Here is a 24098-nt window from a genome sequence, read left to right as displayed (position 1 = left end):
CATTCTTCGAGGTTAAATTTCTCGTTTCTGAGAAAGATGTTGTATGACTCGAGGATGTGTTAACCAGAAGTTTGAAAATGACTGATATGACAGCTCATTGTCACTCTCCTGCTTAACAGCTTTCCGTGGCTCTCTCAGGACAATGTCCAAACTTGTGAGCATACTGTGTCCTGATTCTCTGCATTGTCTTTTAAGAGCATCAGCAGAGCAGGGCCTGCGAAGCCTGGCATGTCCTTTCCAGGTGCTAGCCAGTAGGTATATGTAGTTGTTTATGTTTGTGCTGGTTCTTAGTGTCTCCTTTTACCACCTGTGCTATACTAGGACACACTCCAGACAGATCCTTTATACCAGTGGTCGCCAACCTTCCGGACCACCAGTGGTCTGCGGACCACCGGTTGGCGACTGCTGTTTTATATGACTCGGTAATGGTCACCTTCAGTGGTCCTTGGTGCCATTTTCGTTATCCTATTGGTGTCACAGCAGAAAACAGGCTGAATTCTCAGAAATTATCATAAGACATTGTGTCAAGGAAAGCTGGAAGCTAAGACATTCTGAAGAAAACACCCAGAAAGGAGTGAATGCAGCCCTTCTATATAGCTGGCCTCGTTCCACAGGAGAAGGGAGCCCAGGGACTGGGTGGTTAAAAGCAGTGCAGCCCTCTTCTCATTTCATTCCCCCATCTCAAAGGCTGCTGCTTTTAACCCCTCAGTCCTCGGCAGAGGGCTACAGCTCTTTTGTCTTCCTGGAGACAAAAGGTAGGTGAAGTAACCAAGATGATGAGTCCCCCACCCCCATATCATATATATGACATGAGTCTGGAGGAAGCCAATAGTACCTGTTCCCAGCCCCTCTTAGTCTTAATCTCAAGTTAAGAGGTTGCTGACAGAATACTCCTCACTAAGTTTAAAAACTATCCCAACTAAAAGGAAAATCTCCCAACCATATTGATGAGCACACCAATAAGCGGGCTGATTTAAAACCTACCTGAGAACTCCCGAGAGTTACAGTGAATGCTGATTAAATTAAACAGGATATGTGGAAACGAAGCAGAAACATACATTCTTCTCTGTAGTAATTCCCACCGTCAGTTAGAACAGATCTAGATGCAGCTAAGCAGTGAATGTGAAAACAAGCTCAGAATCAGTCTTTTCAAAAGTAACTTAATGTGAGTGAGCGTGTGGCTCTCAGGCCTACCACACCTTCATCTGTTCAGAGGCACATGTTCTTTTCCATCTGGGTGAAGGTTGCTCATCCCTTTAAGTACAAACAACTACAAATCTCAGGATCCCAAAGTGCTGGAATCCACAGAGCCTGTGAGATGAGTGGCAAATAACACCTATTATACAATACTTTGTAGGGCTGCTCAGAGGATTGGTGACCAACTTATTTTAAAATATACAGAACAAGGCTCAGCATGTGCGGTATCCACACTAATTATATTTATTCTCTCTCCTGGCTACTTGGAAGGCTCCTTTCCACTATTTTTCCCAAGGGCGACTGGCTGATGTCGTCCTTCAAGCACTTCCTCTCTACAGTAAGGATGGACAGGATTTGTCAAGCACAGAGCCTTTATTTTACACGTCATTTCCAAAGAGGACAGTTTGTAAGTCAGCAGCCAACAGTTTCTAAGAGAGAAAGTGACAGCAAAGGTAACTGACTCAAGTCCCTCGGTGTACGCCATGTACATTTCGTGTCTGAGCACCTTGTGTGTCTGGCTTAAGTGAAGGTAAGGCAGTGTAGATTGTGCAAACAAGAAATTTTGTGTTCTCAAGAATGGCTATTACATGCAAAACGTACAACCTGAAATGTTTCGATCTGCAACCGAAGTTTCCTCAAGCAAAGATGCGCGTGAACAATGACCAACACATACAGAGCAGCTTGGGCAGAGAGAATGGATGATGTCGTGGGGCAGCGCACTGATCAAGAGCCCCAAGCAGGAGGAGCCGTCCCAGTGGCAGAGCAGCGAGGAGGGTGAGCAGCAGCCATCTCCCGCCACCTTACATTCCTTCCTGCCTTCACTCTAAGTTGAGCAGCTCCACGTCAAAGATGAGGGTGGCATTGGGAGGGATGACACCGGGGTGGCCAGTGACTCCATATGCCACATCCGGGGTGCAGGTCAGCTTCGCCCTCTGCCCCAAGCTCATCTAGCAGGGATGGGGCAGGTTGGGAGAGGAGAAAGAGGACCCAGCTTGATTTAAAAGAAAAAAGTAAGGTAACTATGGCATTTTCCCAAACCATCCTCGTGGTAACTCTGGAAACCTGAGGTGAATTTTATGCATGGCACACATGCATGTTATGTGTTAAAATATGTTGTAACACATGCAGATTCTGCCTCAGAATAGGATAGTAACTTTCACAAAGCAGTCTCTGATTCATTCATCCAACAAACTGCTGGTAATCAAGTAGTATATGGCCCAAACACTTCTATTTGTTCATAATTGTTCCCCACCCTCTTCCTAAAGAGGGTGTTGAAAGCACATGTACCTGCACACAATCAAGTGGGTGGCAGGCAGTTCATTAGAGAACTTGAGATCAGGGCCACAGCAAGGTGGAGAGGGTAAAAGAACTACAGTGGAGCCTCAGGTGGCTTCTCACACCCAGGAAGCAGAGCTTGAACAGGGCTCATCACGGCAGTCATCAAGACACATCTGGTGCCCAGTCGGTGTAGCTCAGTGGATGAGCATCGATCTATGAACCAGGAAGTCATGGTTCAATTCCCAGTCAGGGCACATGCCCAGGTTGTAGGCTCATTCCCCAGTGTGGGATGTGCAGGAGGCAGCCAACCAATGATTCTCTCTCATCATTGAGGTTTCTATCTCTCTCTCTCTCCATCTCCCTTCCTCTATGAAATAAAAAATAAAAAGACCGGCCTGGCATTAGTGAGGCTTAGTGAAATGTGAATAAACTGATTTTTAAATACTGAATATTTGACTCAAAAATTTGAATGATTAGTTAATAGTGTATCAATGTTAATGTCCTGATTTTTGTCACCTATAATAATAATAGCATAAATGCTAATTAGGTCGGACCAAGCCGGGGTTTAAGAGTAGCCAGTGCCAGCAGCCAGGGGAAGGAAGGAAGGGCTACTTTTCCATAAATTTTGTGCATCAGGCCTCCAGTCTTATTATGATATGTAAAGTGTTACCGTTTGGGGAAGCTGGGTAAAGAACATATGGGAACTCTACTATTCCTGCCATATTTTTGCAAGTCTGAAATTGTGGGGGGTTTTTAAAGTCCACCTTAGCCTACCCTACCCCAACTCTTGTGCTGCCTTGGTCAGGGACAGCTGGAAGCTCACAGGCCACCCAGCTAGTTTAGTTCTGCTCAAACCCAGAAGGTGAGTCTGAGATATAAGAGCCCCCAGTGACACAAGAGTCATGCTGGCAACAGAAAGGGTGGGGACAAAGCCAGGACTGAAACTAGACGTTGTGCTGCAGTGGTCTGTGATAGGGTGGGGCAGTGCTGAGCTCAGATCCCAACTCCTCAAATCTCCCCTAAGGAGGATCTTCATCCTACCTGGGCTGCACCCTCTTCAAAACCCTTGATGACTTCCTGTTTGCCAATTCTGAACTTGAAAGGTTTGTTTCTGTCTCTGGATGAATCAAATTTCTTCCCATTTTGGAGCATTCCTGTGAAAACAATAAGGTGGAAAAGAGCTGTGATCATTAGTCAATTTGGACTCCATGCATCTAAAACGGAATTCCTATTCTGCACTAACCTCCTCTTCCAATCTTCCCCATCAGACCTGTTGCCCAAAGGAGAATCGTGGACTCTTCCCTATGCCTTATCTCATATACAGCCTATCGACAAGTCCTTCATATCTTTGGAATTACCTGTTTTCTCCATTTCTATTACCACCATCGTGGGGCCCCACCGAGACACCATCCTGTCTCCCTTGTGTATAGGAATAACCTCCAATGGGCCTTTGCTCCACTCTTACTTCAGGAATTGGCTGTTACCTGCCTGATAACCCTCTCTCTGCTCTCCACTTCCTTCCCTTTCCCTGCCATGTCCTATTCAGTCACACCTTAGATGCCTCTGCAGTTAAACCTGTTAAAAATATGACAAGAAGGCATGCCATAGCATGGGAGATGTTAGAAATGGCATAACCAACAAAAGACTCATCTCTAGAATAAGTAATTTCATAAATCAAAATTCAACCTAATGTTTTTTAATGGGCAGAATTTAAGCAGACTAGAGGATATCCAAATGGCCAGTAAGTACATGGAAGAACTCAACTTCATAAGTCTTTAGGACAATGCAATTCAAACCCACAATGAGATACCACTGGGCACCCAGACTGTGCCAAAAACAAAACTTGATAAAATCAAGTGTTGATGAGGATGCAGGAGAACTGGCACTCAAACATTGCAGGTGGAAGTGGAAATTGTAACAACTTTGGAAAGCTACTTGCATAACTGAACAGGCATAACCCTGTGCCCTGGTGATTCCACTTCTGGGCATATACCCAGCCAAAATGGATACAGATGTGGATCAGAAGACATCTTTGTTTAAAGCAAGACTTTTCATGATAATGCAAAACTATAAACAATCCAAATGGCCATCAACTATAGAAAGGATGTGTAGTATCCTATATAATAAAAGGCTAATATGCAAATTGACCAAATGGTGGAACCACTGGTCGCTATGATGAGCACTGGCCACCAGGGGGGGCAGACACTCAATACAGGAGCTGGCCCTGGTGGTCAGAGAGCTCCCCCTGTGGAGCCAGAAGCAGGGCTCATGCTGGCTGGCAAGCACAGTGATGGCAGGAGCCTCTCCCTCCTCCACAGCAACACGTGAGTGGGCCTAAGTCAGACATACTCCGAGGACTCCCAGACTGCACGAGGGTGCAGGCCAGACTGCGGGATCTTCCCCTCTCTCCCCCCCAGTGCACAAATCCCATGCACTCAGCTTCTAGTATTCATATAATGGTACAGAGGCAAGGAATGGTACAAACACAGAAAAAGAACCATTCTGCATAAATCTCACAGACATAATAGTGAGTAAATAAGCCAAGCATAAAAAAGTACACATTCTAGCCCAGGACAGGTAGCTCAGTTTGTTGGAGTGTGGTCCCATACACCATAGGTTGCAGATACGAAACCTGGTGAGCTGGATATGGGAAGCTACCTATCAATGTTTCTCTCTCTCTCTCTCTCTCTCTCTCTCTCTCTCTCTCTCTCTCTCAAAATAAACATATCCTTAGGTGAGGATTATAACAAAGGAGAATGCACTCTGGTTCCATTTCTATGACAGGCAAAACCAATCCATGCGAACAAAAGTCAGGACACTGATTATCTTCAGGGAGGTGTGGTAACTGGAAGGAGACAGAAGGAAGACTCCGTGCACATGTTGATCTGTGTGGTGGTTACCTGCGTGTGATCACTTTGAAAAATTTCATGGAGCTGTACCTTTTAGATTTATGTTCTCTACTGTATTTATACTTAATAGAAAATATTTACCAAAAAGTCCCACATAATCTACTGTGATGAGATAGTCCCTCCTCAGACCAGAGCCACTCGTAGCTGATGTTGTTTAATGCACGCTGCCCGCTCTCTATTTTGTGAAAAGTCTTTGCAAAAAGATGTTGTGGTTTCAGTAATTGGATAAGTACAGATCCGTCTGCAACATGTAGGACAGATAAATCGATTACCCAGGTCAGAAGCTCCAGAGGATTCGTGGTAATGAGGCCACATCCCTGGGAGATAGAACACAGCTCCAGCCACTGACGTCAGCGACCGGCAGCACAGCAGTTGAGAAAAATACCCCCAGTATCTATCTAGAATTAACCTGCTCTTCACACTGGCCCGGAGAACTGCTAAAAAATGGCCCCATCTCCACACATCTTAGGAATTAACTGGCCTTGTTGTCTGCTAAGTAGCTGTCAACATGCTGGCCCCACTGGGAAGCAGGTCACATAGCAGGGCACTCTCCCTCCCCCCTGTCTTGGAACAAACACCTGCTTGTGATCTTCCTGCCAGCAGTCTCCGGGAACTCCATCTAGCGCAGTGGTCCTCCACCTTCCTAATGCTGCGACCCTTTCGTACAGTTCCTCATGTGGTGGTGACCCCCAACCATAACATTATTTTCGTTTTATGAATCGTAATGTAAATATGAATCGTAATGTTTTCCGATGGTCTTAGGCTCTACAGCAGCGGTTCTCAACCTGTCGTGACCCACAGGTTGAGAACCACTAGCAGAGTTGCTTAAGACCATCGAAAAACACAAATATTTATATTATGATTCATAACAGTAGCAAAATGACAGTTATGAGTAGCAACAAAAATAATTTTATGGTTGGGGGTCACCACCGCATGAGGAACTGTATGTATTAAAGGGTCACAACATTAGGAAGGTTGGGAACCACTGATCTAGAAGGTTCACAGCCCACCTGCCCTTCCGATAAGATCACCCAGGAGGGGTCAGCAGAGACGCAGCCCCTCCGCTGGCTCCCACAGCAATGCTGCCATCCCAGTCCTCACACTGCGCCAGGGCCTGGCATGACTTGTCTGCCCTCTCCCACTCCCAGTGCCCAACACAGCATTTTGCACACAGTAGGTGCTCAATAACAGTAGGCTGAACTGAAAAGAAAGGGGGAAAAAGTTCTGAGGAAGCCACCCTCCTCTAATAACACCATCTGATGAAAAGGGAGTCTGCAGGGATGGACAGGGCTCTGCGCGCTGTACGAGGGATTTCCACAGAACCAGGAGGGCCAGGGTTCCACTCCCCACACAGAGGCGAGGAACCACGGATGACTCCTGCTGGTATAAGTGGGAGAGGTTAACCTTGCAAGCCCCCTTCCTCATTTCCGCAAGGCTGGCTGGGAGAGGTGGGGGGTAGCTGGTCAGATGGAGGCTTGGTTGCCTTAGGCTTTGGGCCTGATGCAGGGGATAGGATGTGTCTGGGGAGGGGTGTCAGAGGAGGGACCCGCCTTGGGAAGGGCAGGTCTGATGAGGGCTAGAGAAACAAGGCCTACCTGTGTAGTGCACCACACACGTCTGGCCCTTCTTGGGGAATGTCCTTCCTGCAAGAAGACATGAGGGCACATGAACAAATATGGTAGACAAAGTCACCTGGGACATTCGGGTGTGAATGTCCATACCAGGAAGATGCCCCTGGCTCTGTGCCTTGTATAAGCCAGATTCATCACATCACCTCTCCGGCCTTGACTGCAACTTGATTTCCTTGGGTTCCTCAACTCCACTCTCTCCTGGTTCTTTCGCTTACTTTGCTCCTTTTACTTTCCCTCATTGAGTCCATAAGCCTTCACTGGCAGCCTACTATATGCCAGGCCTGGATTATCGATAGATTCCAGAAACAGAGCAATGTATGAACTCATGAGGAAATAAGGGAAACAGACACATAAGTCGATTCTGAGGCAGAGTGATGACTGTGATCAAAGACGAATAAACACAGTCACTCACAAATATTTACCGAACGCCTGGACCCGGTGCGGGGATTACAGCAGTAAACCACATAGGCAAGATCCCTACTCTTTTTGGAGGGGGACTAACAATCCTCAAATAAACAAGGTCATTAGAGATTGTGATAAATTCTCTAAAGATGAATTAAAGAGAGACAGAAAGGGTGACCCAGGATGGCCTCCGAGAGCTGAGACCTGAGGATGAGCACACGTTGGGAAACCACTGAAAGGAAGAAGGCTCAGTGAGTGTACCAGCCAGAGGCAGGAGAGGACTGGTGCATCGGCAGAACAGGAAGGAGGCCAGGGACTGGGAAGAAGGGCGGGAGGAGGAGAGGAGAGGAGCCGGACTGTGCCAGAGCGTGCAGGGCTGGGTTTAATTCTAAGTGCAACAGAAAGCCACTGGAGGGTTGTAGGCAAGAATGACCTAATCTGAATTAAGATTTTATAAGATCACTCTGGCTGCTGTGCGCAGGACAGACGGTCAGGCGCCTGTTGCCGAGATCCAGACAGGAAATCAATGATGGCCTGAATTAATGTGGTGGCAGTGGAGAAGGGAGCCAAAGAGATAGGAGATAGATTCTAGAAGCGGCGCTGACAAGGAGGGGAGTCGGGATTTAGGATGAGGGAGAACAAGAAGTCAAGCGCAATGCTTGGGTTTTCAGGTTGGGCAGCTAGGTGGTGGTAGAATAGATTTCCTAGATGGGGAAGACTGGGAGGACAGATTTATGAGGGTGGCAATCTTTTTAAAAAATATTTTTTAATTGATTCCAGGGATAAAGGGAGAGGGAGATAGAAACATCAGAGAATCCTTGATTAGTTGCTCTCTGCACCCCCCACCTGAGACCAAGCCCGCAACCCAGGTATGTGGGTGGCAATCTCGCCATGCCTATTAGACATCTTAGCTTACATTGCAAGTGGGCAGACAGACAGTCTGCACTGGAGGCATCGATGTGGGGGGAATTGAAAGCCGGGAGGCTGGATAACAATGGCTTGGGAGGGCTAGCAACTGAGCCAACCTATAGGAATCCATGGGAACCCATGGCGGGGAGCAGCAGACTGGGTGTCAGGGAAAGCACCAGGGAGAAGATAATGGTTAGACTGAGATCTTAAAAGACGGGTAGTTTGCCAGAGGAAATAAAGGGAGATAACCTGGGAAGACTGAACCCATGTTCAAAGGCCTAGCGGCAAGCATCGTGGGAGTCCTGTCTGGTTCATTGCTGTAACCCTGGGCCCAGCGCACAGTACACATTCAACCAATATTTGCTGAATAACTGGTGTGTGTTTAACAACTTCTAGGCAGCCTGCTAAAGCTGGAGGGGAAAAATGGTAGTGGGGGTAGGGGTAGGGACTGGTAATGAGAGATTATGCTCCACTAGGGAAGGTAAGAATAGGTCATCTCGCCCTGGCCGATGGCACAGTTGGTTGGAGCGTCGCCTTGTGCACCAAGGGTTTTGGGTTCGATCTCCCATCCGGGCACGTATGAGAGGCAACCGATCAATGTTTCTCTCTCACATTGATGTTTCTCTCTCCCTCTCATTCTTCCTCTCTTTCTCAAAATCAATAAACATATCCTCAATGAAGATTTTTTTTTAAACGTATTGATTTTTTGACAGAGAGGAAGGGAGAGGGATGGAGAGTTAGAGACATCAAAGAGAGAGAAGCATCGATCAGCTGCCTCTTGCACACCTCCTACTGGGGATGTGCCCACAACCAAGGTCCATGCCCTTGACCGGAATCGAACCTGGGACCTTTCAGTCCCTAGGCCGATGCTCTATCCACTGAGCCAAACCAGTTAGGGTCTCGATGAAGATTTTTTTTAAAAAAGGAAAAGGTAAATTTAAAAAAAAAGAAAAAGCATAGGTTTTCTCACCATCTGCCTGGAGCAGGAGATGGAAGTTTCGCTAGAAAATTTTCTGCCTGGGGAGGGACATGGTCAAAAAGGCTGCGGTGTAGGAAATGAGTTGAATGAGGCGAACGGGCAGTGGGAGGCAGGGGAGAGGGCCTGGAGTGGGGAGAGCAGTACTTCAGAGGTTGGGCACGAATCCGGTGAGAGATGACAGAAGCCTGAAACAAGGCGGGGAAAGAGCCTGGAGACAGTCAGCAGAAGGACTGACAGAACTTGATGTGAGGCTTAATCAAGATGGGCATCCTAGCACGTAGGCATCTGTGTTGAAATAGGAATTTGAATATGAAATATGAACCCCCTGCTGGGTAACATACAGTATGGTTCTCTGGCCTTTTTGTGCTTCCTAGACTTGGGGTTTTATTTATCTTTCGTTGTTCTTAATTTTTCCCATTTATTTGGTTCCCTCCCCACCCCCTTCCCAATTGATTGATAGATGGCGTGGAAGGAGGGAGAAGAGACACACACACACACACACACACACAGAGAGAGAGAGAGAGAGAGAGAGAGAGAGAGAGAGAGAGAGAGAGAGAGAGAGAGAGAGAGAGAGAGAGAGAGAAACATGGTTGCCTCCTGCATGCACCCTGACCAGGGCTGGGGATCCAGACTGCAACTGAGGTACATGTCCTTGACCGCAGTGGAAGCCAGGACCCTTCCTTCAGGCCACAGGCTGATGCTCTATCCACTGAGCCAAACTCAGGGTTTAAAACAGGCTGAAAGCAGAAAGCCAGAGCTCCTCCAGGCTTTCCCTAAAACTCTCATCCTCCCTGTCACTGGCCAGAGGGTGGGGAAGGAGAGAAAGCGCAGCCGGGGAAGGAGGCGAGGTCTCCAGTGCCCAGCAGAGCTGAGTGGCGGTGCCTGGAGGCGCCCAGGCATCAGGGACATGCATCTCAGGACGCAGCACCCGGTCCCGGTGTGGACGAGCTGGGGCTGAGGACCACGGATTTTCTGGGGTAGGTGTCAGTAATGCCTGACGTGAAGTGTGCCCATCAGATCCTGCGGAAACGGGGGCTCCAGTCCGAATTAAGTTTTGGTGAAAAAACAGCTAGCTGGCTCCTCGTTGCCCATGCAGACCCAATGCACAAGACTGACGCCTGGCGTGTGTGGGGCTTGGGGAGCGAGCAGCGCTCATCCCAGAGGCGGACGGAGCACGGGGATCGGGGAGGCGAGCAAGTTCCGTTTGGGGCTCGCGGGCCAGGAGGGGCCGGAGGGACATCCAGGCTGCGGTGCAGCCGCAGCGGGACACACGGACCGCCGGGAGCTCCGGTGGGAGGTCGGGCTGGAGCCTTCCACTGGAAGGCCATCGGCTTGCAGACGAGACTGAAAGTCACGGGAGCGGCCAGCTGGCGGGGTGCTGAGCGGGGCGGGGAGGATGCAGGGGGGAGATGCAGAGGCGGGAGGGCAATCCCTCCCCAGACTGGCCGCGTCCCCCTCCCCCGCCGCCCCGCCCGCAGGCCGGGCACTGGGCGCTTAGCAGGGGGTTGCCGGGCAGAAGAGACCCCAAAAGCATGCCCTTCCCCCCTGTTTCCAGGGCTAACACCTGACCCTGGGAAACCAGCGGCAGCGGATAACCGAGCGGCTGCAGCTGCGGCCTCCGGGCGGCGGCGGCCCCAGACTCCCGCCTCCCGGCCCCCCCCACCCCCGCCCCCGTTAGCCGGCTGGGAGGACAGCAAGCACCGGCTCTTACACCTCCCACGATCCCGCCCGGAGTCTCCTCCGGGGGCCCCCATCCTAGGCCTCCCCATGTGCGGGCGCCCTCCACCCGCCTCCGAATCAGACCCCCGCCCGCCTGGATCCACCCGGCCCCGCCCGGGACCAGTCCTCTCCCCCGGCTCCGCCGCCCGGTACCGTCTCCCGGCGAGATGGTCTCGATCTCCACGCCCATCGCGGTCCCACGGGTCCCGCCTCCGAGGGTCCCCGCTGGCTGTGCCCCGACCCCGGCTCGGTTCGGGCTCCCGATGCCGCGGGCGCTCCGCCTCGCCTCCCGCCGCCGCCGCCGCTGCAGAGCCGGAGGAGGTGCGGGAGCGGGACCTGCGCGGGGAGGGGCCGCGGGGAGGGGGCGGCGGGGCGGGGCGGCGGGGAAAGGTGGGGTCGCCCGGGCCGGGGCGGGGCCGGGAGGGGGGGGCCACCCTGACCCTTGGCTCCGGAGCCCAGCCAGGCTAAGGGCACGGACCCACCCGCAGCCGGGGAGGATGCTGAGGGAGGCGTGCAGGCTTTCCCCGCATATCCCCGCTCACCTGTACCTCCATCCATCTCTTCATCCATCCGTTCCACCCAGATGTCTCTCTTGGGAATCAATCGGCTGGCTGCCGCAGACTAGGGGAAGGGCGGCAACTAAACCAGGTCTAACTAGTTCGGGCTCACTGACATGGGGGTTCAGAACGTTGGGAAGCACCAGAGAGGTGCCTGCCCTCGCTGGGCTGCCTGGATCTGCACGAGCAAGCTGCAGTGGGGTGCGGTGGGGTGGGCTGAAAGGGAGGAAGGTTCATTGCCGGCCCTTCTCCACCCCTCTAAGTTCCTACTCACCATCCCAGGGAGCTCTGCCCCACGCACAGGTGGGTACCCACCTTCCAAGCCAAAGAGCTGCCTCCTGGGAGACCATCGCAATGAAGACCATCGTTGCTGTCCTTGAGAAACTAAAACTGGCATGGGTAGGGACACTTAGGGCGTGGAGCGATCCGCGCTGTGGGATGAATGAATGAGGTCGACCTTGGGTTCCTCCGCCGCCGCCCAAAAGAGGCCCAGGAATCGATGGAGATTTTTGGAAGCAATCATTTGCATTCATTGGCTCAAAGAACGAATGGGACTGCGAGTTTTTGTTTCTAACTCTTCGATGTGTTGTTTCCGCAATGATGTGAAGGTCTGATTCTAACCCGTGGTGCTGGCCTGGGAAGAGAAAGGTGTCCGGACTATCCCTAGAGATGTTCTTCCCCCTTTTTCCGGGTGGTTGCCTAGGAGACTCCAGGCGCTCAGCCTCATTGACAGAGGATTGGCTGTGTTGTTCAAGAACGATGATGGTCAGCTGAACTATGAGGGTCAGGATCTGAAATGCCCCCCTGGCTGCTCCCAGGTGTGGCCCAGGGTCTCCCAGGGGGGGTAACTCGGTCTAGAGAAGACTGGTTGACAAACTAGTCCATGAGCTATGGCCATGGGCAGACACTTTGGGGTACCTATAGAACAGGGGTGTGTAACGAACAGGTCAGTGAAGTGGCTTCAATGGAATGCACAATATTTTGTGTACAGATAAGAACATTAAAAAAAACAAAACAAAACAAACAAACAAAAAAACACCCACAACAGTTTTTAGGTGAAATTTTGTATGTTAAATAGATCCTCAACCCCTTCCCATCCCTGACTCCCCATCTCCCCTCAAAAACTTAAGAAACCGTATTGACTCTAGGGCTCCTGGACTCCTTCTTAGACTAAGAAAACCGATAAAAGTGGAGAAAGGAATTAAACCTCGAGAGAGAGAGAAATTGCGTGAGGCTTACAGTCGGGAGTATCACATGGACTACAACTCCCAGAGATCTGTGCGGCAAAGCCAGAGTTTATTGGTCCGTGGAAAAGACCCTTTTCTAACGTGACGCACATAACAACCAATAGGCTGGCAGCATTCCCGACCATCTCACTTATCAGAGACCTTGGAGGCGGTGCTTCCGGTACCCGCTGCGGACTTTGGAGCGGCATTGAGTGAGTCGGGGCGGCCCCAGGGAAACTGGTTTACTGCGGGGCAGTGAGTCCAAAGGTGTTTTGTCTCCACGGTTGCCCGGCCTGGCGGGTGTGGGGAGCCTGTGGGTAGGCGGGATGGATGGTGGAGGGGCCGGCCCTGGGGGAGGGGGTGAAAGACACTCGGGTGTGCGGACTGCGTGGGGAGGATGGTTAGTGGGTGCGGGGGAGCCGCGGGTGGGTTTAAAGGGGTGAATATTAATATATCTCCCCTGTGACTCATGAGTGATATTTCAGGGAATCTACCCCCTAAAGTAACCATCCAGAAGGAGAAAAGGCTCTATGCATAAAGATCTGTCTAAAGCGTTATTTATAATGGGCTAAAGTTGGCTACCAACGGGTGTCTCAGCGGTAAGCAAAGTGATGCAACTTCACTGAGTGAATATTAAGGGGCCTGTAAAAATAATTCATCCCCCCAAAATGCATACATCCTTTGAATAAAGACAGAATACATTTCATTTTCAAAGTGTAATAGAATCTACAACTCTCAGCTGTTAAAGTGTGTATACATTTTGGGGACACCCTGTATATATGATAATTTTTTAGCAATTAGTTTTCCAAACTGAACGCTTCCGTTTTTACTTTATTTTATTTTATTACTGGGGTTCAACAATACATTAAATATCTATTGATCTTTGGAAAAAAATAATTCACAAAACCCTTAAATAATATGGGGAGATGCTAATATACAATGTTAAGTGAAAAAACAAAAACAAAACCTAAACGCAATACAAAATTGCACGGTACGGCTGTAAAAGTTGAACCACACGGCATGGAAAAGTCTGGAGGTATGTAATCATAATTTTCTTTGGATGGATTTTTTTTTTATGTGTGTGTGAATATACCTTTGCTGTGTGTGAATTCTTAACCCCCGCCCAGCACAAGCGAAAGTTAGTTTAGAAAGTAACGGGTATAAAAAGGGAGCCAGCTAGGCCGCCTGGGCTCAGGAAACAAGTTACAGAGGCAAAAAGGAGAGGGCCCTTGGAGCTTAGGAGAGAGAAAGAGGCAAAGACAACGCACCTGGGGGTGGTGGGGGGAGTGTAGATGTTTTACAAGATACCAAATGTTTGGAGACCTGAAGGCCATTTCAACATTGGGCCTCTTGGCTTTTTGTGGGGAAACCCTCTCCCCTCCTGGTTGCTAGAGCACAGGGTATGTGAACTGAGCTCAACCTGTGGGAGGCCTCTCCCCGTTGTGAATTGTAAGCAATAGTCATCAGGTGAAGGGGCAGTGACGTTGATTCTCAGCTGACTAGAGAGAGGGGCAGCAGAAGTTCATTGTGCCTAGCAGTCTGTTCTCTGAGCCTGGTTCTTGAGCTTATTTTTAATTTAGTTTTATTATTATTTTTTGCTTAAGTTAACCAGAGTGGTTTCTGTTGTTAATACCCGGGAGCTCTGACTTATGTCCCATTTTTGTCCAAAAGAAAAAATTTAGTCCTGGACGGTGTGGCTCCTTTGGTTGGAGTGGTCTCGTGCACCAAAAGGTTGCACATATCTAGGTTGCGGGTACAGAAGGCAACCAATGGATGTTCCTCTCACATAAATGTTTCTCTCCCTCTCTCCTCTTCCTCTCTCCTCTCCTTGTTGCTTCCCCTCTCTAAAGGATTTTAAAAAGGTAGCACATATAAAATCATATATATGTATAAAGAAATATACATATACTAGAGGCCCAGTGCACAAATTTGTGCATGAATCCCTCTGGGTGGCCTGCAGGGATCGGGCAAAACCCACAGTCCCAACAGCCTGCAGCTCCTACCTGCGCTCCTGCTCATCCTGGCCCCACTGTGCCTGACACGGGCTTGCACCCAATCACCCAATCAGTCCCGATCTGAAAGGCTCCCGTTCTCTCGCCAGCCATGATCCCTGAGTTTGGCACCCTCCCAAGGGGAATAGCCTGCGCGATCAGGCTGAAACCTGCTCTCCGACATCCCCTGAGGGTCCTGGATTTCAAGAGGACACAGGCCAGGTTGAGGGACCCCACTGGTACATGATCGGTCTGGGGAGGGACTGTGGGAGGGCTACAGAGTGTGTCTGGCCCATCTTGCTCAGTCCTGATCAGCCAGACCCCAGCAGCAAGCTAACCTACCTGTCTGAGCATCTGCCCCCTGGTGGTCAGTGCATGTCATAGCGAGTGGTTGAGCAGCCCTAGCATATCATTAGCATACTACTCTTTGTTCAGTTGTTCTGCCGTTCGGTCTATTTGCATATTACCCTTTTATTATATAGGATTGCTTTAACAGATTCAAAGACTATCACATCAAATTTTTAACAGTGCTTTTTTTCAAGGACTTAATATTTGGAGGATGGGGTGGTGGTGGTGGTAAAGAGGAGTCGGAGGAGACATTTTGTTTTACTTTAGACACCTCTGGTGTGCTTGAATTTCATTGCAGTGAGCATGTACTTTAGTCATCCAAATGTCTGGGGGGGAATCCCTTAAGAATGAAAAGTTTGAAAGTAATACTTGCCTAGCCTAATCTACATTATTGTGAAGGATTGTTGCAAACAAATGCAATCCGGAATGTGAAAATATCCTGGAAATTAAGTGCTTTTTGAAAATTATGAAGTAGAAATAGCAATAGAGACTTTTGAGTGTCATTTCTGTATAAGGGAGTTGAAGAAATAAGTGCTAATAAAGTCAGAGTTGTGAATATCATTTATTGTGTTGGCAGTAAAAGGAGAATAGAAATTCGATGATAATGAAGACTTTTCTCAATTTTTTAATTTGAAACTTTTCTAGCTTAAAAGTTGAAAATCCCATGAATACTGACACAGTCTCCTCAATCTGAATTCAGCAATTATTAACATTTTGCTACCTTTGCTTTAGCGCACTCTCTCCATATATACACACACAAATTATGTTTTTTGATATATTTTGGGGGGGGTTGTTTGTTTTCTAAAGCATTTGAAAGAAAGTTGTAGACATTATGACACTTTCTCCCATATACTTCAACATACATTATCGTAACAATAAAGACATTTTTCTACATGACCACAATACAATGGTCACACTTAAGAAAATTACTAACTCTACAATATTATCTAATATCCATTCCATATTCTAATTTCTCCAGTTCTACAAATATATATATAGTTTTCAGAAAGGAAAGGAGGAGAGAGGAAGATAGAAACATCAAGGATTAGAGAGAATCATTGATTGGCTGCCTCCTGCATGCCCCCTACTGGGGATCATGCCCTCGACTGGAATTGGACCTGGGACCCTTCAGTCAGCAGGCCAATGCTCTAGACCACATGTGTCAAACACAAGGCCCGCGGGCCAAATCCGTCCCGCCAGGCCTTGCAATGTGGCCCGCACCGCGCTGTCATCACTGCACTCCGCTGCGTTTCCATCACAATGACAGTTTATGACTGTTCAGTAAACCATTCGGCCCGCGATTTAGGCTGGATTTTAGATTTTGGCCCCTTCTCTGATTGAGTTCGACACCCCTACTCTAGACACTGAGCCAAACCGGCCAGGGTTCCTCCTATCCTTTTATCCTCTCACAATACTGACTTGTGAAACTTCTAAGCCAGCTGTCTTGAAACATGTCCTGTATTCTGGGTTTCTCTGATTACAGTCTCAGGATGTAGCTTTCTTTTTAATTATTTCAGATAACCTTTATCAGAAAGGATGGAGTTGGGAAAAGGAAAACTCTTCAGGAGCGGGCTGAATGCCTTGTATCAAGCAATCCACCCAGTTCACGGCCTTACCTGGACCGATGGGAAGCAGGTCATCCTGACCGATGTACGGCTTCAGAGCGGAGAGGTCAAGTTCGGGGACTCGAAGGTCATTGGGCAGTTTGAGCACGTGCACGGGGTGTCGTGGGCCCCACCTGGCGCGGCTGACACGCCCCCTCTGCTCGCTGTCCAGCATAGGCTGCATGTCACCGTGTGGCAGCTGTGTCCCAGAACCGTGGAAACCAGCAAGCCGTCGATGTCTCGGGCCTGTGAGATCAGAGAATCACACGCCGTCCTTCCCCAAGGCTGCGTGTGGCACCCAGAGAGTGCGGTTCTCACCGTGCTGACCGCACAGCATGTCTCCGTCCATGACCTTCGCTGTCACAGTTCCCGAGAGAGAGTGGACAGCAGCGCCCAGGGCCTCATTCACTGTGCGTGCTGGGCCCGGGATGGCCGGAGGCTGGTGGTGGCGGTGGGCAGCAGCCTGCACTCTTACATCTGGGACGGTGCTCAGAAGGCTCTTCAGAGGTGCTCCTCCTGCCCTGTGTTTGACGTGCCCAGCGCCGTGCGCGCCATCGGGGCCACGGTGGGCTCCCAGGTCCTCATAGCCACTGAACTCCCAATAGGGAAGATTTGTAGCTTAAAAGCATCTGAAACAGTCGGCAGTCCACCTGGCAGTGAAGACACTTGTCTGTATACCTCGCCGGTTATTGGTGAGACGCCCTCTGTGGATAAAGGGACAAATTCCGACACAGCAGTTTCTCCCTTTTCTTCTCGCGGTTCAGATCCTCTGGATCTCACTCATATACGTTTCAATAGATCCGAGTCTGAGAGCAGTGCCCTTATTTGTCTGAGAAAAAAGGATTGCTTGGCAGGAACCGATCTGGATTCTTCACATTTGATTCTTGTGACCTTCGAGAAAGAGGTTACCCAGACCAAAAAAGTCACCATTCCGGGCATTCTGGTTCCCGATCTAATAGCATTTAATCCGGAAGCGAAGGTTGTGGCAGTGGCTTCCAATACTTGTAATATAATTTTTATCTATTCTGTCGTGCCATCGCTTATGCCAAACATCCAGCAAATTCAGTTAGAGAGTGGTGAGAGACCGAAAGGCTTATGTTTCTTGACAGATAAATTACTATTAATCTTGGTAGGAAAACAAAAATCCACTGATTCGACGTTTCTTCCTTCTTCAAAGTCCGATGAGTATATCATTCGCTTGGTTATTAGAGAAGTCAGGTTGAAAGAGGAGTTTCCAGTAACGGTGAGTGAAGACCAGAGTGGCTGCCCCGCTTCCAGCACTCTGTTAAATAAAGCAGGGAGGAAAAAGCTAATGGAAAGTCTTTCGCCAGATGTTTGTCACCTAAACAGAGGACTCGCCTTAACAGCTACTAGCAGTCGTCAAAGTGGAAAGCCTGGAATTACTCTTATTAAAGAACTCAAAAGTCCTCCGTCCACTGTCTGTGATGACCCCATCGCCCTGGAGACTCCAGATGCTGAGCCTGTTAATGGGTCAGCGACACTGCCCAAACCCAGCAGCACACCAGACTACACCGGCACCCCGGACCCTCTCAGTTTCCCTCCAGGAAAGAACTTACAACGGGAAAAGGAAACTCGCCAGCTCTCTAAGGGACTGGAAACATTATCTAGGAAAGTGATTGAAGTACAGCGCTGTCTCTCTGAACTCACAGACTTCCTGCAGAATGGAGAGAAGTCCTCTCCGGTGTATCCACTCTCTCAGGATCTGCCTTATGTCCACATCTCTTACCAGGTAATCTCTCCTTAAGGAGCCACCACTGTACATAAAAGCTCCTGCCGCCACTAGCCACTGCCAGAAAAATGGTCGCAAAAGATGGTATTTGAATTGAACTGGGCTGTTATATTTCAGGCAAGCTGTTACACCTTTACAGACCGGTTGCCTGCCAACCACATGGACACACATACTAGGATGCACTGATTTTTATCATGGGCATGGTGTGAAACAGGAATGATTGCACTTAGTCTGTCAATTTATATTTAGAAGAAGAAGAATTTTTTTAATTGTGCTATTTCATTGTGAAACTCTTCTTATGCATGCAGACACTCTTCCATTTATAAGAAAGGTTATATTTATGTTAAGAATGTTAATGCATCTATTTATGCATGCATAAAGGTTATATTTATGTTAAGAATGTTAATGCATCCATGTATGCATTACATAAATGGCGTCCTATCTCTTTATCATGGACACTTTCCTTTCTATGGAACTGACCTCTGCTTCTCCCCATTTAACTAGCAGCTTAATGTGGATCCTTCCATAGTGAAATTCATACTCACAATCTACACAGATCTTTGCCTAAGTAGATACATAGGTACCAGCGACATACAGGTTCGGGGGTGGTTTTTGTTTTATAGAAATAGGGTATATGCTGTACTCTCTACTTCATTCTGAGAGTATTCTATGGTGATTCAGTCGTTCCCTGTTGACGGACATTCACTTTGTTTTCAGTTGCATAGTGCTACAATAGTATTCCTGTTTGTATCCATTTGTTTTCCTACTTTTATTGGTATTGGGTTGGTTCCCAGAAGCAGGAATGCAACTTAAATATATGTTTCTACTTTTTTTTTTTTTTAATATATTTTATTGATTTTGTACAGAGAGGAAGGGAGAGAGACAGAGAGTTAGAAACATCGATGAGAGAGTCATCGATCAGCTGCCTCTTGCACACCCCCCACTGGGGATATGCCCGCAACCAAGGTACATGCCCTTGACCGGAATCGAACCCGGGACCCTTCAGTCCCCAAGCCGACGCTCTATCCATTGAGCCAAACCGGTCTCGGCTGTTTCTACTTTTAAAAAAATTTGCCCAATTGCCTTTTAAAGATTTTTACTTAACAGTGTCTCATTACATGCTCACCAGCAACCTTTTCCTTACATCCTCATGAATGTGAAATAGCATTTCACTTTTATCAATTTCTGTTTTCCTTTACTATTAGTGAATTTGAGTACATAGGCCTTTATGTTCTGGGGCAATAAATGAGTTACCGATTGCTTATTTTTTTCTTACTGAGTTAGCAGTATACAAGAAGTTTTTATGTAATGTCTAGATTCTCTTGCAATATTTTTTAAACTTTCTTTAAAGGCTAAGAGATTGTGGGTTTTTAAAAATATATATTTTATTTTTTTTACAGAGAGAAAGGGAGAGGGAGAGAAAGTTAGAAACATCAATGAGAGAGAAACATCAATCAGCTGCCTCCTGCACACCCCCTACTGGGGATGTGCCTGCAACCAAGGTACATGCCCTTGACTGGAATCGAACCTGGGACCCTTGAGTCCACAGGCCGATGCTCTATCCACTGAGCCAAACCGGTTAAGGCTTTATTTGTACTTTTTCTAAACGAAATAAATTTTGACCAGTTTATTTATTTGTGCAAATCCTTAGGGCAGTCTCTCTTGGCATTTTTCCCCCAATAAAGAGAGCGTTAAGTTTTTTAAATTTATACCTAAAATAGCCAGACACCTGTTCCTCACCATCAGATTGTGCCTCTTAGGCTGCTGTCCATGATCTATAGTGTTATTAGTCATATTCTAGGACAGCCAGTTTCTAGTGGTAAAGTTCTAGGAAAAGTTAATTAGGGGTTATATTTTGTTCTGACCCTTTAGTTGTGTTAAATAATAGAGCAAAAAGCTCCTTATATAAAACTGATGTCTAATTGATAGTGGTACTAGATAAGGATTTAAAAAAACTATTTACACTTTCTATTCTTAAGAATTGTTAACTCCATTGCTTCTGCAATTGGCTTAACAACTTTTTTTTTTTTTTGCATTTGAAGAAACATTCTGTAGAATCCGTTGAAAAAAGAGACGTGCTTCTCTGCAATGGCAAACTCAGGCTCAGTGCAGTGCAGCAGGCTTTCGGCCTCGCCCTTATTGAAATGCTGCATGGTAGGTAAAGTCCAGAAATTCACCCTTCCCAGTACCCCGCCTCCCACCATCTGTTTTGTTACTTTCACTGGTAATGGAATTGATGTGTGCTGGTCATTCCGTGATTCACTAGATAATTAACAACTATTATCAGTTGTCTGCTGTATACCCAGGCCTATTACACCAGACACATGGAAAGTATGTGTTCTGCCCGTAAGGACTTTATAGCCTAGCTGGAAAACCTAACTGTGCACATGAAAAACTAGAAGAAAGTTACAAAGCCATATACAGGGTGGGGTAAAAGTAGGTTTTCAGTTGGTCGTATTGAAAATAATGCAATAATTAATAAGTAATAATACAAGAATAAACTCTGTGTTGAGTAATCATAGCTATAAACCTACTGTTGCCCCACCCTGTATAACAACTGCAAGGAAATGACATAAAAAACCTCATAATACCTTTTGCACTAGAACATAAAGATCATAGCAACATTACAGAATATTTCTGAAAGGGGTTGTTTTATTTTTTATTTTTTAAAATATATTTTATTGATTTTTTACAGAGAGGAAGGGAGAGGGAGAGAGAGTTAGAAACATCGATGAGAGAGAAACATCGATCAGCTGCCTCCTGCACACCTCCTGTTGGGGATGTGCCCACAACCCAGGTACATGCCCTTGACTGGAATCGAACCTGAGACCTTTCAGTCCGCAGGCCGAGGCTCTATCCACTGAGCCAAACCAGTTAGGGCTGAAAGGGGTTGTTTCAATGTGCAGCAAACATATGGACATGAGGGACGCTTCTGGATGCAGAGGGACTGAATCATGCCCATGTTCCATCAGGCCGTGGTTTTCTTAGACACTTGTCTGGAATCGAACCTGGAAGCCTTCAGTCCTCAGGCTGATGCTCTATCCACTAAGCCAAACCAGCTAGGGCTATATATTTTTTCTTTTCTTTTTTTTTTTATTTAATATGTTTTTATTAATTTCAGAGAGGAAGGGAGACAGAGAGAGAGCAACATCAATGATAAGAGAGAATCATTGATAGGCTGCCTCCTGCACAGCCCCTACTGGGGATCAGATCAAGCCTGCAACCTGGGCATGTGCCCTGACCAGGAATTGAACTGTGACCTCCAGGCTTATAGGTCGACACTTAACCACTGAGTCACACTGGCTGGGCTGCCATATTTTCTTTGATATTTCAGTGGGTTCCAGTGGTGGCCCATTATAAATAACATTAATAAAAACCTCTCTATTTTACGTGTTGTTTTTGGGAAGTATAGATTTTTCAGAAGTGAAATTACAAGGTCAAAAGGTTACAACACCATAGTCTTGAAAGAGCCAGAAAAGGTCCAGGCATGCTGATGGCCCTCGGCTATCCTGGAACAAGCCATTCAGGATTTTCTGGGCCATTCTGGCCTAGCTCTGTCATTTTTGCCTCCTTTGTGTTCAGAGGTTGACATGGATCTAAAGAGTAAAGAAGGGCCCTGGCTGGTTTGGCTCAGTGGATGGAGCTTCAGCCTGTGGACTGGAGGGTCCCGGGTTCGATTCCGGTCAAGGGCACATGCCTGGGTTGCAGGCCTGACCCCCAGTAGGGGGTGTGCATAAAGCAGCCAATCAATGATTCTCTCTCATCAGTGATGTTTCTGTTTCTGTTTTTCTCTACCTCTCTGAAATCAATAATAAAAAAAAGAGTAAAGAAGGTTCCTCCATAAGAGTAGCTGTTGCCAACCTCACATATTTTCTGGAGAAACTAAGAGCATGTAGATAAGGTGGGGACACTCCACACACAGCCCCTATTGTGTGTGCAGGCAGAAGCCCATTTGCATACCACTGAATAATAAATGCCCAGCCTGAGTGAAAAATGTATGACCTTTAGCTCTGCGTAAGTCCTCACCTTCCTCTTCCTGCCATATTACCAGACCCCCCCCTCTCCCGTAACAGTCCTTCCGTCTCCCCATTCTCTGCAAAGTCTTGTGATGATCAGGTTTAAGATTATCAACTACTGAATTCGTCCCCTCAAAAAGTCGTATTCGTTGTTTTTCCTTGTAGAATAAGATGAAATGTCTTAAATTGCCCACGTGTGCATTTTACTTTGCAGAGTCCCGCTGGATCCTTCTCTCTGCTGATAGTGAAGGCTTCATCCCATTAACTTTTACAGCCGCACAGGAAATAGTCATAAGAGATGGCGGCTCCAGGCCAAATATCTTCGGAGACTCTTTGTCTCCGAGTCTGGATTCTGGTCCTTGTCCTGAAGTCTTTAGAGAACATACAGCCCGAAGTTCAGGTGCCGCCAGCTATTCGAACCACCTGGGCTGATGCAGAGTATTTGCTGCATTGCCTTTCAGATGAGACCACTGCAAACAACACCTGTTTTCCACTGTGGACTGCCCCGCTCGCTGTCAGAGGCGAAGCGCTTGCCTGGTTGGCTCGGCCACTCCTCCGTCTTCCCCGGGAACGAGGCTCCCACTCAGAGCGCGGTCTTTGTTAGATGTGAGATGGCTCAGAAAGCGCTTGCTTGTGTATTCATGAGGTGTGGTTTTGTCTGACATCGGAATTCCCAGAACAAGACAATGTAATGGTGCCCCATGGATTGTGTTTTATGGTTTCTCTGAGGCTTTCTGTCCCGGCCCAGAGCTGTGTTAAAGCTGTCTCGGAAGCCCTTAAAAGCTACCTCGACATGTGATGGATCTTTCTCGTGGCTTAAAGAGGAGGGTAAGGAGGGCATATCCTCCGGCATATTCTTCTTCGCCCAAACCAGCAGAAATCGACAGAGTTCAAAGGAAGATAAAAAGCCACTGACTGGCCCAAACCGGTTTGGCTCAGTGGTAGAGCATCGGTCTGCGGACTGAAGGGTCCCGGGTTTGATTCTGGTCAAGGGCATGTGCCTTGGTTGTGAGCACATCCCCGGTAGGGGGGGATGCGGGAGGCAACTGGTCGATGTTTCTCTCTCATCGACGTTTCTGGCTATCTCTCTCCCTTCCTCTCTGTAAAAAAAAATCAATAAAATATATTAAAAAAAAAAAAAAAAAAAAAAAAGCCACTGACTGCTACCTCCCTCCTCCACTCTGCTCCTGAGAACAGGATGGACCTCTTGGAATTTAAACCTAACTTTACTGCTTTTCTAGAAAGTTCGGGCTGGCTGAGGTCCAGGTTCTCCTAATGATTGGCCCTGGGCAAATTTCAAATGACATTTCAGTGCTCTGACCCTTCTAGGCTCCCCTTGGGTGTGCGCTGGTGTTACGGTACAATGCCAAGAACAGGCGAGGACGAAGGCGTGGTTTCGTGCTCTCGCCTCATCTGATTTTCTCCCTGAAACTTTTCCCCCCAGTTATGGGATTATAAACAATACCCTGTTTTTCTCCTCATAATCAACTCTTTTTAAGAAAAATGGTGTGTGTTTTTTGCCCTAGCCAGTGTGGCTCAGTGGATAGAGTGTTGGCCTGTGGACTGAAGGGTCCCAGGGTCG

The 24098-nt window shown here is 47.8% G+C and overlaps 2 protein-coding genes across 7 annotated transcripts; one reads left to right on the top strand and one right to left on the bottom strand.

Moving 5' to 3' along the window:
• Positions 1-1550: 1550 nt before the first annotated feature.
• FKBP1B (FKBP prolyl isomerase 1B) lies at positions 1551-11356 on the bottom strand. Of its 2 annotated transcripts, none has more exons than XM_036434737.2 (4): positions 11178-11356; positions 6980-7027; positions 3517-3629; positions 1551-2188 (listed from the first exon to the last, which is right to left on the bottom strand). In XM_036434737.2, exons 1-4 carry the CDS (start codon positions 11212-11214, stop codon positions 2141-2143), a joined length of 246 nt encoding a protein of 81 aa, XP_036290630.1. In that variant the 5' UTR covers positions 11215-11356; the 3' UTR covers positions 1551-2140. The 2 variants fall into 2 exon arrangements, with proteins under 2 accessions (XP_036290630.1, XP_036290629.1); XM_036434736.2 differs by having other exon boundaries at positions 1551-2144; positions 11178-11350.
• Positions 11357-12403: 1047 nt separating this feature from the next.
• Positions 12404-23428, top strand: LOC118717091 (WD repeat and coiled coil containing). Of its 5 annotated transcripts, none has more exons than XM_036434727.2 (4): positions 12404-13019; positions 16664-18500; positions 20543-20654; positions 22731-23107. In XM_036434727.2, the coding sequence occupies exons 2-4, from the start codon at positions 16683-16685 to the stop codon at positions 22946-22948; spliced, it is 2148 nt and encodes a 715-aa protein (XP_036290620.1). In that variant the 5' UTR covers positions 12404-13019; positions 16664-16682; the 3' UTR covers positions 22949-23107. The 5 variants fall into 5 exon arrangements, with proteins under 5 accessions (XP_036290620.1, XP_036290618.1, XP_045436465.1 ...); XM_036434725.2 differs by having other exon boundaries at positions 13017-13074; XM_045580508.1 differs by lacking the exon at positions 12404-13019 and adding an exon at positions 13126-13843 and having other exon boundaries at positions 22978-23428.
• The last annotated feature ends 670 nt before the right edge of the window (positions 23429-24098 follow it).

The sequence above is a fragment of the Pipistrellus kuhlii genome, unplaced genomic scaffold (genome assembly GCF_014108245.1).
Source record: "Pipistrellus kuhlii isolate mPipKuh1 unplaced genomic scaffold, mPipKuh1.p scaffold_m20_p_13, whole genome shotgun sequence".
NCBI lineage: Eukaryota > Metazoa > Chordata > Mammalia > Chiroptera > Vespertilionidae > Pipistrellus > Pipistrellus kuhlii.
The sequence above is the reverse complement of the archived record's forward strand: the minus strand, read 5'-3'. Positions and strand labels throughout refer to the sequence as shown.

What these genes read in the sequence shown, in the direction of transcription:
- FKBP1B (XM_036434736.2), bottom strand. Translation starts at nt 11,214, where the DNA reads ATGGGCGTGGAGATCGAGACCATCTCGCCGGGAGACG. An exon ending in GACCATCTCGCCGGGAGACG is followed by an intron (nt 7,028 to 11,177) that starts GTACCGGGCGGC and finishes GTCTTCTTGCAG; the next exon opens with GAAGGACATTCCCCAAGAAG. An exon ending in TTGAAGAGGGTGCAGCCCAG is followed by an intron (nt 2,145 to 3,516) that starts GTAGGATGAAGA and finishes CATCCCTGCTAG; the next exon opens with ATGAGCTTGGGGCAGAGGGC.
- LOC118717091 (XM_036434727.2), top strand. Translation starts at nt 16,683, where the DNA reads ATGGAGTTGGGAAAAGGAAAACTCTTCAGGAGCGGGCTGAATGCCTTG. An exon ending in ATGTCCACATCTCTTACCAG is followed by an intron (nt 18,501 to 20,542) that starts GTAATCTCTCCT and finishes TTGCATTTGAAG; the next exon opens with AAACATTCTGTAGAATCCGT. An exon ending in CCTTATTGAAATGCTGCATG is followed by an intron (nt 20,655 to 22,730) that starts GTAGGTAAAGTC and finishes TTTACTTTGCAG; the next exon opens with AGTCCCGCTGGATCCTTCTC.